The following is a 16,650-nucleotide window of genomic DNA, read 5'->3' as shown; positions in this document are numbered from 1 at the left end:
TTTCGCCCTTCCACTTCGGGCTCATCAGGTAGGCGCAGTCCCCGAGTTTCCGTCAACCTTATGATCTACTTGAACCCGTTACATGTTACAACATAAGTCGGGAAGCCACTTGCCATATGTATGCCCTGTATTTAGCCAGCATAGAGTGATTGATATCACCTACACGTACAAAGTTCTATCATCTGACAAAGATTAAAAACTACAACCATAATAGGACCCTTCAAAAGTAAACGGGAAATCTTGCCATATTAAGGCACGGACGGCGTTCTAGGAATTATTAGAGTTTGTGGTAGGCTAACGCTAGGACTCTTCTCCATCCTCCCTCTACCCTCATTGGAAAATGATGGCTTGTTCCGACACATGGGTGTGGCTGTGTGGTAGCGAACTCCTGATGCTTCAGCGCCTTTCACTGATAACGGTAATCCTTCGCTTAGTATGCAAGCTTCTTTGCTGGATCGATCTTTTGCGCAATATCCCAAGTCAATTTGAGCTAAAACAGTGGTTTAGCAAATTCGTCTCACCTGTTTGGAAGAATGAAACGTTGGCCATTTCATAGATCTGCTTATGACATTCATGTGTGGGCTCCAAAAAGGTAGACAAGAATCTTAATTAACTACCGGCACTGGGCCGATCCTGACAGAGAATAGACTCAGTTTGCTGCACCTTGTTTCTGTAGGATGTTCCCCTACCGGGGAAACCACCCCACTGTTGACTTCCCAGATGACGCAACACTTTTTGGATATAAGCGGTTAGTTGTCCGTTGCGGAGTAATTCAACCCCCTAAAAAGGGCTGAGAACATAGCCAGCCATGGGAAAAATGAGGAGAAACTCGCAGCTTCTAAGGGTGAAATTTCAATTCAATTCAATCTTCGTTGTATAATGGGGGCAACAAGTCACAAATCACTCGATATCTCATGAAACTTTCCGAACAGGAAAACACGAAAGACACCTGCGAAATGCAGTGAACGGTATCAAGGCGAAATCAGAATAAAGATATCAGTCATCATGTCGCTTCTGATTTGAGTGAGCATTGCCTTGAACAGGTTTAGCAAAAACTAACTGTTGATGTCAAGAATGACTTCAGGTGTATCTTTTCTGTACCACCGTGTGGTCAAAGTATGCTGACAAAGCTGTTCCTGGAGAGATGAATAAAACTAGCGAAGTACACTCATTTGCGAATAAATTTGGTTTTGCGAGAGACTCAATTGGGACCTAACTGAATCTCTCGTTTGTGATGTTTCCAGGCAACTGAACCTTATTTTCAAGTAAGACATAAGGTTGACTGAAACTCGAAGAAGGTCCCTATCTGATGAACCCCAAGAAAGACGAAACCGGTCGTGGACTATCGAAGAGTTTTCAGCAACCTTACATGCATCACGATATCCCGAACATCGTAGCGACTGAATCATGAGGCGGCCTGGTGCAGCGCATTCTGTTACCTGGGAACATCACAAACGAGAGATTCAGCTGCGTTCCAGCAGAGTCTGTCGCAAGTCCAAATTAGCTTGCAAATGAGTGTATCTCGCTGATTTCGTGCAATTTGTTTTCAAGTAGAACATAAGGTTGACGGAAACTCGGAGACTGCGCTTACCTGATGGCCCCAAGAAGAACGAAACTGGTGGTGGGCTGTCGACGAATTCTCAGCAACCTTATGAGTAGTGCATTACGGATAAATAAGACCAGTTTTGCAGAATATACTACTGAAGCCCTGAACCTGGCACCACATAAAATAGAAGTGGTGGAGATATTTTATTGCTATTTTTTGCCAGGATGTATTCTGAAGTGACTGAGAGAGATCAGGTAAGTTCGGCTTTTATAAATACTTACCGGCGATTTTGGAACCACACCTGAACCACACGCATATCCAATCCGGTTTCGGCGCTTAACTGCTCACGAACATGACGGACCGGTTTAGGGCTTTCGTTGTAGGCCCTTTTCAAGGCTTCCAACTGTTTTGCAGTGATGGTAGTCCGAGGACGCTTGTTGGCACTGTCAAGTTCAGATTCTGATGGAGAGGAAAAGATGAGACAAATTCAACCGGAGATGCCGTCGTAAAGATTGTCCCGTATTGTGATAAACTATGTCAACCGAGTACTGATCACCTGTGATAATTCGACCAGTTAAAAAGTGACTGATCCGGAGGGATACCCAACATGCAGGTCAAGATATCATGACCCAAGATAGCGATTTCTTGGCGGAGGTTGACAAAGATACCCTTCAAATGCGGTAGTCAGGGCTGTGTGAACAAATTTTTATTTGATCCTGATAAGAATTTGATGAGGCTGACCACAAACTGTGAATAAAAAGCGTTTTGTGGAGGGCTGTCAAGTGCGCTCTACCTTGGGCAGTAGAGTGCAACATACCGGCGCATCCGGCAACACTACTCCGTCTTAAGAAGAAATATGGTTCAGTTGGACGTAGGCACCCGAATAAAATTTAGATTGAAAAGAATGTGACTGTATATCTTTGTAATGTACTACTCATAAGGTTGCTGAGTCAGCAACCTTATGAGTAGTACATTACAAAGATATACATGTATCGCGATATCTCGAATATCGTAACGACTGAAACGTGAGGCAGCCTGGTGCAGCACATTCAGTTGCCTGAGAACATCACAAACGATAGATTCAGCTGGGTTCCAGGTGAGTCTCTCGAAAAACCAAATTAGTTTGTAAATGAGTGAATATTCGCTAGGAATGTGACAGATTTCGACGAATACACCCACCTGTAACCCAGATGAATCTTTCGTTTCTGATGAACTTAGTCAACTGAATGTGCTGCACCAGGCTGACTCAAATTTCACTTGGTACGATACATACTATACATATATACGATATATTGCGATACATTTTATAGACGCAATACACTACTTATGCGGTTGCTGAGAAGAACATCATAAACGAGAGATTTAGCTGGCTTCCAGGTGAGCCTCCCATCAAAGCCAGATTCAAAATGCGAAATCTATCCAATTTGGTTCCAAGTAGAACATAAGGCTGGTGGAAAGTCGAGGACTGCACTCGCCTGATGAGCCAGAATTGGGAGGGCGGAACCGGTCATGGGTTGTCGTAGAGTTTGCAGCAACCCTATGAGAAGTGTATTAAGTCTATACAACTAACGTGACAGTTTCAACTACGATAGTTGTGATTCCTCCAAAATTCTAGACTGATTTGTTGAGCAGAATTGGCCTGTGAATATTTCAAGAAGAATTGTTCTCTCGTGCAAGGCTTCCCGGAAATGCCGTCAAGTCGGATAGATAGTTCAGCAGATGTGCGCCGTCTGGTGCAAAACATGTGTCTTTAGGCATCGGCAAGTAGCAATTGATGACTTTCATTTTTGTGCGTTCAACATCTTTTGGTTGATTTATTCTGTTGTGCTACAACTGGAGAAGGTAGCCTCGTAGTGGAGCTTTTGCTAAAATCATTCTACTTTCATGGCACGTGGTTCACACGGTATCAGCTGTTCTGAAGGTCACTGGTCTGAACCGGTAAAGGCTACCTGGTTGCACTCTAGATACTGAGCTAAATGAGGTTAGGATTGTAGCTCTAACTTTCAGCCACTTTTGTGAAAGTTGCACTGGGGTGGTTGTCGTCTTGGTTAACGTACTCTGGGCTTCTCTGGAAAGCAGTATCAACGTCGCCGAGGAAACTGAGCCCCTTTCCACTGGATTTTTTCTCCAGCTTAGATCCCTTATTGAGAAGAACGGTGTCAGGCCATAGTGCTTTCGAAAAAGTAGTGAGCTGTTCGCAGAATCATTCAAGTTTAAGCCCGGGTTTTCAATCGCCGGTCAGTCACGCTCCCCCAACTAACCGAGCACGTGTTAAAAGCCAGACGTGACATTCGGCTATCCACTTGCGCTGAAGTAAATCATACCCTTCACAGATATCATTTCTTCATGCCTGACTTAACCATCAGGCTGAGTATATAAAACCGTCCACATTTTCGATTAGAATCCAAAATTGGAAAGTACGCTGTTCTCTCCCCCTGATCAACTGGCTGATTGATGCTTACACCGTTTTCGTGAATCTTTCATTTGCCCTCAAGGTCATTCAATAAGTTGGTACCTGGCAGCGAGCGAATTCCTCCGGGCTTTGAACAGCTTGTGGGCTGATCACTGCATTCAAAATTTGCTACGAGGAATCAAGGGAAACATCTTGGGAACTGCGTCAATGACTTATGTAACCAATTTCCCCAGTAGGGCTAGTTTGTACCATTATTTTCTCTATGGTCTTCTCGTGGTTTCTACGATCACCTTTCTGTTATCGCCGTCTGTGTAGGTCGTTGTGGTCGGCGACGGACTGTCGTACCAGACCGGGTAAGAGTCAGTTTCCCTATGGTCATTTCTCTTTTGCGTATCCTTCATAGTTTTCAGCTATGACAAAAACGCCCAGCGACATGGTATTATTCCTGTTGGCTTACGGAACACCCAAACTGGTTGACATCATTTGAAGTGTGGAAATTTTCAGAGACAGTATTATATCCTTCATGAGCTAATGATGGGTTTACCGTTGATCGTGATTTGCGGCTGAAAGCTAATCTATCTGTTACTTGCTAATGGATCATTTAGGAGAAATTCAACTGTTTTATATCGACAAGCCTCTTAAATATGAGCAGATCGTGTCAGAATTCTTCCCTTACCATTGAGGTGCTTGATAGATCAGAAATTGCGTTGGTTGGGACATGTGTTGCGGCTGCCGAACCATCGTTTGCCGAAGGGAGTGCCGTTTTTCATGCCCAATTCAGAGTGGTGTGAACAGAGAGGTGGCCAACCCTTGACTTGGCAGAGGAGTATGAAGGAGATCACGAAACGCTTCGGTGCCGTCGGTGCTACTCGCCTTCCGGGATGGAGACCGCGTGATCCTCACTGTGCATGGTTGGAGACACCACAATATACGGCTGCTAACCGATGTCAGTGACGTTCTTGTTGTCAGTTTCTACCCAGATTGCCTGAGTGAATGTCTGGAGGTATAGGTACCTCGGAATGATTGTGGTAAGATAACACCAAGTCCCTTCTCCGTCCAACTCTATTCTTTTCTTTACAACAAGGCTTTCAAATAAATCATGGTTGTACGGCAGTGAAGCATCGGTGTTGAACACTGATGTCGATGATGATGATGAGGGTGCTCGATATGGAAATGACCTTGACAATATTCAGAACTGTGAAGGTGCAAATGGATCTTGTGTACATCTACTCCGAGTAGTCCGATTCATTTGGCTACCGTAGAATACGAAGCTGATCATCTAAAACCCCATCACTGGAAGGTTAGTCACAGCGAACTGTAACTCAACAAGTGAGATGATCTGTTGCGCCCTACTGATAGTTAGTAGAGAATTACTTGTTTTCAAAGGAATACCTTGTCGCTATTACTCTGCCTTTCTGCCTAGACTATTGGTCAATTGAATATGAGTATACTGTGACCCGTTGTTCATGACCTCCTGACCGACACTGTCCTTTTAGAAGACAAAATGAATTCTTTTGAAACTTAATCGGTTTACAGAAGACTTTATGAACCTTATGAATTCCACCAAACATTGCTAACTAAATGTCCAGTTCTCACAGCCTTCCTACAAACCCATCGATCGCACTAACTGTTCTGAATCTTAGCGGGTTTATAGAAGACTTTATGAACCTTATGAACCAACCACCAACCATTGCTAACTAAAGTCCAGCCTTCCTACAAACCCATCGATCGCACTTACCACGTGCTTTGGCTGTCTCGAAGTCGTACTTGCACATCAACTTTCGATCACGTAGCAAATAAAACTCATCCCCAGTGTTCAAAAGACGATCACAGATCACGCAGGCGAAACAGTCCATGTGATAGACATTATCTTGGGCAGTCCGGACGACCTCCGTTGGTGGAATACCTCTTTCACATCCGGCACATTTGGTTCCGAATCGACTGTAAACAAAAAGAAGCAAATGAGATTGAGTTGTGAGCACTCCTCATGAAATTTCAAAGAGATACACTGCTTCTCCATGACGAGTCATCTACTGCATGCTGTGCACGACAATCGCACTGCTGTGTTCCACGTCCCTCCTTACTAGAGCGGAATCATTATCAGTTTGGCAAATAGCTACCTGCTGGTCACACTTCGTAAAAAAACTTGTTTCCCATGGCTTCCGCTCTTTACTAGTTCAAAGTTTCAAGCTTAAATGGTAAGACTATATACATTCTGCCGTCAACCTGTTAACAAAATGCACTTTTACTTCCCTGAAAGATGGATGAACATGGAAACGCAACTTGCGTGGATGCTCCATCATCAAAAATATCTGGGTGTGTGGGCACATGATGGCGGGGTGCAATGGCTGGGTGTAATGCAAATTACAGATGAACGGCTCTTTTTCTGATTACTGGTCAGGTGAATCGCAGAATGCAATTTTCAGTTTTACCTGGTTTTGTCGCTGCACAGGGAGGACAATAGGATTCGGGGGTATGCTGTCCAACTTCACCCAACACTGATTTCGCTTGAGTTTTTATGTCTGGCGATATTGGCCTAATCAAGAAGACTAATTTTAGAGTTCTTCGTACGACGAGTTTGTTACGAAGGGTAGACTGTGCGGTGCAAGACAATCCTATGTTCGTTCAAAATACTTCATAAAAACCAAGCGTATTTCAGCTGAATCACCCCAACTTTATTCGAAGCTCTCCTGATGATAACACCCCGTTTAATATGGCAGTGCACATTTTTCACAAGGCTGCCCACCAGTACGAAACGACCGTATTTCGATAATGACAGAGTTTACTCTTGTGTGTACAGACTGCATTTGCGCCGGTATATTTACTGTGTTAATCCTCATCTCTTGGATGGCCAGATTTCCCTCGCGCTGCGCACAATCTGGTGTGCCGTACGAATAGTAAGCAAAGAAATGACAAAACCCGCAACCGTGTTCTGATCTAACGAAAATCCCGTTTTTTTCTGTTCGGTCATGCTATCGCTCTTGCGAAAGTACCTCTGAAGAACGAAGCCTAACTTACTGGGTGACAGACTACTCATAAGGTTGCTGAAACCCTTTGATAGAACATAGCCGGTTTCCTTCTTCTCAGAGCTTATCAGACGAGCACTCGAACCTAACGTCCATTAAATTCGCGAACGAAGCTCAGTTACACAACAGTTTTAGTCTCAGTTCAATCCTAAATGAACCTCTTGTTTATGTTAAGCTTAAAATAAATGTGCTGCTCAAAGGCAGTTTCATTTTTCCGTTGTCGTAATATTCCACGATATCTTAAATATCATGCCAGGTGATACATCACGCGGCCTTTGTGCAGCATACTTTGTTGAAGAATATCATAATCAAGAGATTCAACCGCGATTCAGGTTGAGTCTCCCGTTGAAACCGAATCGGTGTGCAAATGAGTGAGTCTCTCAAATACGCGGAGCGCTTTCAAAGAAGTTTTGGTAAACAAATCCGCCAGCCCGAACCCACATAGGAGGGTCACTGCTGCTCTCCAGTGTGGACTGTGGCCATCTGAAAATATCAATTCGGCTTTCTTATGGACACACCCTACTGCGACAAACTTCAGTAGTATACAAATTCTGCCGCACTGTGACTTGAGGTTAATAAAAGAAGCAAATGTGAGAGCATACATATTTTGCAAATCCCACAACCACAACTACTAAAGTTTCCTCGGTGGTGGCTTTCAATGGTTCGGAAAAATCGCGAAGATTCAAATAGTAAATTGCAAAAGAATTCATGTACAGCCAGAAATCCTACGCGACCAGCTGGACAGAGATGAACCATATTGTGTTTCAACTCAGTTGGATGACTGTCACTAGTGTGGCTATTGTGAATCGTGCAGCAAAATTTTCCGTATTCAAATCCGATAAGTAAATTCTGATTCAAAGACAGTTGTTGCCCCTTTTTCTGTCCATCAATCAGACGCGAATGAAGACCTACCCGTCCAAGGATATCTGTCTCACATACGAGGTGTGACAGCAAACACGTGTCTTCAGTGTTATCTTCAAACTAAATCAATCTCTCCCCGTTTGCCGGAGTCGTTTCGAATTCCCGAGACTGAATAGCCCGAGAGGTGATAACACATTGAAGGGGGGTTTTCTTCCCCTCAGTGGATTCTGTCAGACAATGGAATCTTCGACCTACTTGGGGAAACACAAAGCTTCGAATTTGGTGGTTAAAGAGGTATCTTTCCTGCCGGATGCGGAAGCCTCACGCACTTCGTTTTTTTCATTCCCTGAGTGCCATAATGGTACTTCCTGCGGTCTGTCAGCAGCTTTTACAGTTGAGACTAAATCAACCGAACACAAGAAAGCTATCTGAAGATGCGGAAGCCTCGCACATTCCAATGTTTCATTCCCTGAGTGTCATAAGAGTACTTCCTGCAGTCTGTCAGCAGCTTTCACAGTTGAGACCAAATCAACCGAACACAAGAAAGCTATCTGAATGAATCCAATGACTACTGAATAAAGAATATTCCACGCCTGAACATTCTATCTTCGTACATGTTAAAAGGTTGTTAGGGTGTAACCTCGCCGACGGTCAAAAGAGCTACGAGCTCGCTAGCTCGTCGCCTCTGTAATAAGCCAGATAAAAACAGGTTGTCTGTGGACGGTTGAACAGTTCATCCTGGTTAGTTCACACCAAAGGGGAGAAACACCGAACCCGAGTTTTGCTCTGTTCAATTCAGAACTATTGTCCAACTGAAACATGAGGCGGCTTGTGTGCAGCCCATTTAGTTGTAGAATATCATAAACGAGAGATTCAGCTGACTTGTGAAAACCAAATTGATTTGCAAATGAGTGTATTTCCCGATATTGTCCAGTAGTTTTAAAATGTCGAGAAAGTCATGACAGCTGGATTAGTCAGGATCAACTCAACGAGGACGGTTACTGGGTCGGTGTTCGGGTCATCGCTCAGGAGTGATCATATTCGCATGTTCAGACTGATATTTTCGGATGCCTCTAGCGTGCGCAAACGGAGTACTGGTAACACACTCGCCTCTCATGTCAGACTCCGACAAGGCCAAGGGTATGTACTACTTCTGTGCACTAATAAGACCGGAACTCATATGGGCATGAACCCACCAGAATAACTGCGGCAGAACACGAGGAGGGCTGGTGAAACGAGAGTTATTTGAAGACGAATCCCGCAACCACTGACAGACAAACCAAAAATGAAATAAGCAAATTACTGCATGAGTATCCACCACATGTACAGCGAACTTATGGAAATAGAACCACCATGGTTATTGCCCTCAGAGACTGAAACACTGTGAAAATGAATCTGCCCACAGCTTAGTGAACTGCGTCCGTAGCAGGCCGTGTCATTCCTACTAGGTCTACTGGTCACAGAACAAGTAGTGAGAAAAGAGACGTAAACGAAAATACCATGGACCACATCTCTATTCGGGCACAGTGAAAGTCAAAAAGCTCACCGAAAAAAGTCGTTCTTACAATAGATCTCGTCCAATCGCATAAAGCACTTATCCGACAGAGATGCCCCACAGTCCATGCATTTGAGACAGTTGGTATGCCAGTGTTGATTCAACACCCGCATTACCGTCCGGTCCAAAACGAGCTGCTTGCAACCGGCACACTGTGGAACTGTGGGGCAGAGGAATGAAAAGACGACAAATTAAGGCGAAACCAAAGTACAACATGAGAAGTTCTCCCAAGGAAAGATATCACCCTCGTTGGCGGATTACAAACTTTGTGATAAAAAACTGACTGGAAGAGTGAATACAGTTGTGAGACGAGTGAGCAATAATCTGTCGCAGATATGTCTTTCACTGGATGAATTACAACCCTACATTTTGGTGGCGTGCAGCCCCATAAACCCTAAAAATGGTCCTACACGATGGATTCCTGGATCTTTTCCAGATAAGCCCCGTCAAAAAATTAACCCCGCCACCCAAAAAAATATTAGAAAAAATAGGATATAAAATTTTTCCTTTTATTGAAGAGGGCGAAATTGAGATATGTCATTAGTAATCTGCACGCAAAGGTCCGTTTTTCGGTACTCTTGCCTCTAAACGAACTTACACAAGTAGTTGTCTACTAAAGATCGATGTGTGCCGCATTGGCGTTTATTCTGCATCTTGTAGACGTGCCAAAGAGATTCGATGGATAATGTGTGAGCTTCAGTTGTTTTCGGTGTGATTAACCGTTTCATGAGTATAATTCATGTCAATCATCGTTTCAATTCCTTCGTATGATGCCCACATATCGGAGATGATGATTGAGCTGAGGGCGATGCAGACCTGGATTGTGTCCATCAAAGTGGCCGCAGTTCGATCTGGCGCTGCATACATGAAAACCCGTTTAGTTTCCCGACAGATCCCTCCGAGAATCTACTGCTGTGGAAGGACTCACCCAACGTGGTTTTTACGGCGAGATATTATCGTTTCAGCGATCTCGACGTATAGACCTGGGCCGCTGACAACTGGTAGAGTCTGCAAAAGCCGCCAGCCGCAAACTTCGCGAAGCAAGTTCTTTCAGTCAACAGCGGTCGTGTGGCTAATGATTAATTCCTCTGAACAGAATTTGATTTTTGCCAAATTTTTGGACCAGCAATAAACCAATAGGATTACTGTCCTTAAATCCATCCTAGGCCGCTCCAGTCAAGTTATCTTTCGAAGAACAATTTTTGACGACAGTGTCGGGCAGTACACCATCTGTCAGAAACGGTTGAAAGTGTCATTTGGTGGTCGTTGTTACATATACGTTGCTGATGGATCACTCCATGGCTTCGCAAAATCGTATTGCCGTCTCATTACCATGAACGAGAGTTGAAAGTGCCAGAAAGTTCATTTGAGGTTTTACGTCCAAACGGATATTTTTGAACAAAATGAGCCTGGATTCGGATAAGGAATTGTTTTTATCAAAAACAGGTCAAGGTTGTGTGCGTACACTAAACTGGAGCTGGCAAAAAGTGGCGGGGCTTTTCTCACCATACGCTTTTTTTGCATCAGGGGGGGGGGGTATTTGGAAAAGATCCGAATTCCTGAACGGGCTTTGAAATCATTGCCGTTTTTGCAGTCCCGAAAATCTGATGCAGGCATCCCCGTGGAGAACTTTCGATTCCAAGAAGAAGTTGCACTGTTCTGTTTATCTCCAGTTCGCATCCCTGGTCATCTCACTGAACTAAACAACCAGAGTAAAAAGTGCTCTGTGACTGAGGAAGAAAGCATGAACCACATTATTTCAACCAACACGTCTCAACACAAACCCCTTGTAAATTGTTTTGTGAAGCATCTTAGCCCTTTTTAGTTTATCTCAGGTTGGGTTTACGAAATTTGAGGTTAGAGCTGATTTCCTTAAGGGAAGATCATTCCTGTGTGATGCCACTGTTCACCTGAATGTGCTGCAAAGGGACCACCGCCTGATGCATTAGGGTCAGTATTCAAACAGTTAGGTCTATTTCACGTCACGGACTTGTAAAGTGGATCAATACTGATGGACAATCAACCGCTGGCTCCACTCCTGTTGGGTTTGTCAGGTAAGTGTCACCTCCTATTTTCTTATGTCGTGAGTGAAATTCGAAGTAGATACACGTAGACTTTATGGTCTGTTTGCACGTTAAAGTCAGGTGTGAGACGTAACCTAAACCATTTTCTCGTTTATGAAAATGGCCAGTCAAATAGGTAACATCTTCTCAGGGTCAACATTCGAGATTTCAGAGTATTTTTCCACGCCTCGATACTACTTGTGAAGGGAAGAAGTCCTTCGTTGCGGAGTTATTTACCAGAAAACACCGAATGAACAGTTGCAGACTATTGGGCAGGGAAGCAAAACTCTCATATACATCTTGTTTACAGAAACTAAATATCCATCTTCTCCTTGAACGCGCCTTCCTGAACTTTCCTGTATATTCATTGACTGTTGCTGAAGTGCAAGCAAATGCGACTCCACAAATTTCGTAATAGATCTCACTTTTCAAAAGACACGAAGCGGATTTACGAGAAAACATACCACTCGCGTGCCCCCATCAGTAGTATTCACCGTTACACTTGTACCGGCCGCTCATATAATTTGGTACCATATCGAAAAGGGTTATTCATTTTTTCAGTTTTGCTCGAGGTTATTAAGCTGGAGAAGTTGACATTAACCCTGTGTTTTCATAGATTTGGGGTGCCGTTTACAATGTGGTTACATGCGTATAAGTTTATCAGGTTTCAACCAATGGCTCACTACTTCCGCGATCCTGTCCCTAAACAGGCTTGTCACAGAAAGTTCGAGTTCTCAAAATCTATCTATCTGATCACATGGTTTACCTCAAAGGAGATTCATATGGGCTTCACCTTTTAAATCCTCCCTAATTCGTATGATTCTTACTAAGATTGCACCTGGAAGATGACTGTATTGATCTCTAGTGAATTTCTATAACTCAAAAAGGAACTGGACTCTGTACGAAGTTTTATGCAAGTACCTTCATGGTTGCTGCCTTTCAAGCCTGAGTTGATCTCACACACTCCGTGATGATTCTCAGTGCCATGGCTGGAACGCAGACTGTTGCAGTCGGTTGTATGTTACTACAAGTGTAACGGTGAATACTACTGATAAAGCAGGTGAGCAGTATGTGGTTTTATCGTAAATCCGATTCGCGTCTCTTGGAAAGTGAGATCTTTTACGGAATTCGTGGATATGCTTTGTAGCATTTGCTTGCATTTGGGTAACAGTCAATGAATATCCAGGAAAGTTCAGGATGATGCGTTTGAGGACAAGACGGCTATTGAGTTCTTATAAACAAAATGCTTCCCTGTCTATGGTCTGCAACTGTTCAGTTGATGTTTTCTAGTAAATAACTCCGTAGCGAAGGCCTTCTTCCCTTCACTAGTAGTGAACAACCAACATTCGGCCATTTGGTCAATGAAAACTCCTTCGCTAACGTCTATTTGCTCTTTAAACTTTCAAGTAGAAGAGTGGAAGCGACTTTTTTCCAGACGTACTCGTTTGACTCACTATGATTGAGATGAGAGTTGGTATTGGCGCCTAACGGAGAAAAATTAAATTCACCTGGCTTGTGTTTCTTGCAATTTCATGCCTGATTTTTCCAGAAACCATATCAACGGCAACACAACTTTTTCGGATGTAATCACAGTTCGGCATGACAATACAGGTCGGGGGGCGCCGCTCGGGATGTTCACCTAATGGCCTCCCGTCATGGCTTCAGTAAGCCGAGAGCATCTAAACCGTTTGCATAGGTAACTGAACAGCGATGTGGCCTATCGTCTAACCAGCCACTAAGTGGTTTAGACAGTCATCTGACTCCTGTTTATTTGCGGAACTTTTCACCTGCTTAGGTATCGACTCTTTCAGAGGGGCTGATAGCAACCAACCCATGGGCTAGGATCCGTACTGAACGTTTAGAATCGGCCAACAAATCGTACAGAGTTTGCAGCCTTAAACTGTTAAGCAAAGGGTCACGTGTCCGACTCATCACTGCCCACCTGACTGACCTGACTTTATCTAAAAAGATTTTGGCCCATTACCCTGAGTGCTTTAAGTGAACAGAGAAGTTTTCACGTGAACATGGCGAAACCTTTGCCATCCAAACCCAGGTCCTGGCGAAGTTGTCACCATAAGCAGACCAACCAACACAACAGCTTGAAAACTTTGTGATTGATCATAGAAGGCAGGTGACCGCAGCTAGGCCCATGAAACCCCCTGGCAATTGGTCTATTCCTGTATTGTTGTCTAGCTGCTGATGGACCTAGCAACCAAGTCGTACTGGGAATGCGGGTGTCGGAAAACCATTGAACAGACATTCGTTGACTAGTTCCATGTGCTGAGTCGCGCTGTCATTCTGGACGATGTCACCAAGCCCACAAATATCCCAATTGCTGTCGCATCCATACCCATTAACTGTCTGTCATGGAGAGGGGTGTTTCACACCTGGGACTCAACCTGTACACTCCCCACTCAGGTGCTCAAACTTGCTCAATAAATGATCTCGAACACCAGTAACAGCGGCATACACGTAGCAGGTTGGTGAGTGTCCGACCTTAATTACCCGTTGTGGTGTGTGCAAAACAATAGGTTCAAAGTACTTTGGACACCATTTTGATCAGTACGACTGACGGAACGGACAGAAATGTTTGGAGTACAATGGGAACCGTAGTACACTACCCGCTTTTCCCTGTATCGACGGAAGTAATCATAAACATCAACCGAGCTTTGGGTCAAGTTTTTTTGTATTTTCTTTTTTTCTTTATCGAGACGCGGAATTTAGTTTGTCGCATTCCAAAGATATTTTGCCATGCTAGTATTTGAATGTGTCGTGCTGCCAATCAGTGCCGTTTCAGGTGATCTTTGTTGCGTGCAACTCTGAGGTGTACCCCTGTCAAAAGACTGATGTAACCTTAAGATGCACAGGATAGTTCTCTACGAAAATCACTTGTGTTCTTCTCATGAAGGATAAATGCGGACGGAAGGGACCGAGCACTTGGGAAAACAGAGTGGATTGGAAGTCACTTGTTGTTGGTTGTTTCAGAAAAGAACACAACAGCAAGACTAGGGTAACCCTCCATGCAGACTCTCGGATATGGAAACTATCTATAGTAACTGTGAAAATTTACTAGTGATTGAACATTCTACAACAAAGCATCTTTTCGTTTTGCACTGATAGCTCACCACGGTGGCACAACTGGAACCTACCCAGAAGGCTGCAATGCGGAAGAACTTCCGAATTACGCCTATCTCAGATGCTCCTCCACCGTCCATTAGCGAAGTCGTACAAATTCGGCTAGGTTCCATGCGAGTCTCCCGTCCAAATCGGTATGCAAATGGGTGTATTCTGCTTGGGTCGAGGTCACCTGAATGAGTCTTTTCCTGAGTGATACGAGCAGAAGTCAAGCAGAAGAGTGTTGAACAATTTCAGGGGAACAAGGGACAGTTGCTCGTGACAGATGAGGTCATCAACTCGTCGAACAACATGAAGAAACTTGAACAAATGTGTCAGTCTTAGTTTTACCAGTGACAAAAAGTACATACTCAATCACACCAGGGCCGAGGCGCAAAATGTCTGCCACATATATCCACTTCCCTATGTTCTAGGTCAAACAGAACGTGTAGTAAATGTAATCTAACAGTTCCCGGAAGCATGAACTTACATCACTGCAAAAGAACACATGTCTGGATGAAGAGACACACCTAACACGGAAACCAGAAAAAAATTGTTCCATTTGTAGTTGCCTCTTCAAGTAGACTTATCTTTGAAAACAAAAATCTGGTGGTTTCTCACCAAGTCTGTGTGGCCTTAGAAAAACTTCTTTAGCCAGGGTGCAATCAGTGAGTAGAAATTGAGTGAGCAGTAAAAATTTTTTCTTGGTTACAGTAATGAAACGCTGAAGGAATTGAACGAATCATCAGAAGTGCTTCAAGTCCAGGAGGTGTCTTTCTCATACAGGTTTACTATTAGAATTCCTCATCTTTAACATGTAGCATTTGAGATAAACTTTATTCGGACGTTTCTTTACATTACAGCCGTCTGGGCAGGTTCTTCCGGCTCTTCAAACCAAGATCCATTTGTGCCACCGTTATGAATCCTCAGTGCAAAACGAAAGGATGCCATTACCACCCAGCTTTGCTGTGGAATGTTCAGTCACTAGTAAATCTTCACAGGTACTGTGGACGGTATCCACATATGAAAGTCTTACTCTTGTATTCTTTACTATAGCAACCAAAAAAAAACTTTCAACGCGTTTTCAGCAACCTTATTAGTAGTGCATTACGTCTACCTTACTGATTATTCTGAAAGAGTATTGGCTCATTCATGGACAAGGCTTGATGGCGTTATCGCAGAAAGTCATCGTTGCTGAAAAACTGATTCAGAACATGAGGCTTACCACAAGTTTCACTCATATTTTACATGTCTCATTCTCAATTGAACGCCATTGGTTATAGCTCTGGCCCGGTGAGCCTGGCTGACCGTGGGCAGCTCCCTCTACGCAGCCAGATTTTACTGTCGAGTGATTGATCTTTCGTGTATATAATCAATGCCCTTTCGCGGTGATACATAGTTCTATCCAGCTGGATCAACGGAACCAAGCTCTGTTTCCACCATAGTAAAATTTTCGTGTCATGTGCTAGCTGGAAACCAGTCCAGAGTCAATTCAGGTTGACCTAACCATTACGGAATGCAGGTTTTTGATGCTCTTCTGTTTGATTTCTTGCAGACAACATAGGAAAGGACGAAGTTCGATTTCCACATGCTGTGAAATTTTGTTTGCCCAAAATCGCGGCCTTCCACCTATTCTCCGCTAGCAGGCGCACAAGCAGACTAACTGACGATGCCATCACTCGGGAGAGGGTTGAACTTGAAGTACAGGTTGGCATTGAACAGGCTCTGTATGTGTCTTTCATACAGTTGAGATGAACAAACTCCACCGATTTAGAGCCATGATAAGGTATTCACATATGCTGTCGCTACCCCCTTCCCTCAAGTTTAAAAAAGGTCGCTCTTGTCTGGACCTTGTCCTAATATGGGAGAAGGGATTCACTTACAACTTGTTTTTTTGTATGACCTTGCCTCTTGATTGGTTCAATGGTCACTGGCCTTCATTGCTTAAAAACTGCTGGGCGATTCAACTAGATCATCGTGTTTTCTAGCGAGCAGACAACTGAATGCGCCTCGCTAGAAGGGACACTTTTATTAGTGCTATGTCCAAAAGTATTGACTGAAAATACTTCGAC

General features: G+C 43.8%; 1 protein-coding gene across 1 annotated transcript; it reads right to left on the bottom strand.

Moving 5' to 3' along the window:
- Nucleotides 1-1,463: 1,463 nt before the first annotated feature.
- Nucleotides 1,464-10,054, bottom strand: T265_01068 (hypothetical protein; the record flags this gene model as incomplete). Its single annotated transcript, XM_009165011.1, has 7 exons — nucleotides 1,464-1,626; nucleotides 1,828-2,005; nucleotides 3,018-3,083; nucleotides 4,902-5,093; nucleotides 5,698-5,900; nucleotides 9,393-9,561; nucleotides 10,000-10,054. The coding sequence occupies 7 exons, from the start codon at nucleotides 10,052-10,054 to the stop codon at nucleotides 1,464-1,466; spliced, it is 1,026 nt and encodes a 341-aa protein (XP_009163275.1).
- Nucleotides 10,055-16,650: the final 6,596 nt, after the last annotated feature.

The sequence above is a fragment of the Opisthorchis viverrini genome, assembly GCF_000715545.1.
Source record: "Opisthorchis viverrini unplaced genomic scaffold opera_v5_11, whole genome shotgun sequence".
Taxonomy (NCBI): domain Eukaryota; kingdom Metazoa; phylum Platyhelminthes; class Trematoda; order Opisthorchiida; family Opisthorchiidae; genus Opisthorchis; species Opisthorchis viverrini.
The sequence above is the reverse complement of the archived record's forward strand: the minus strand, read 5'-3'. Positions and strand labels throughout refer to the sequence as shown.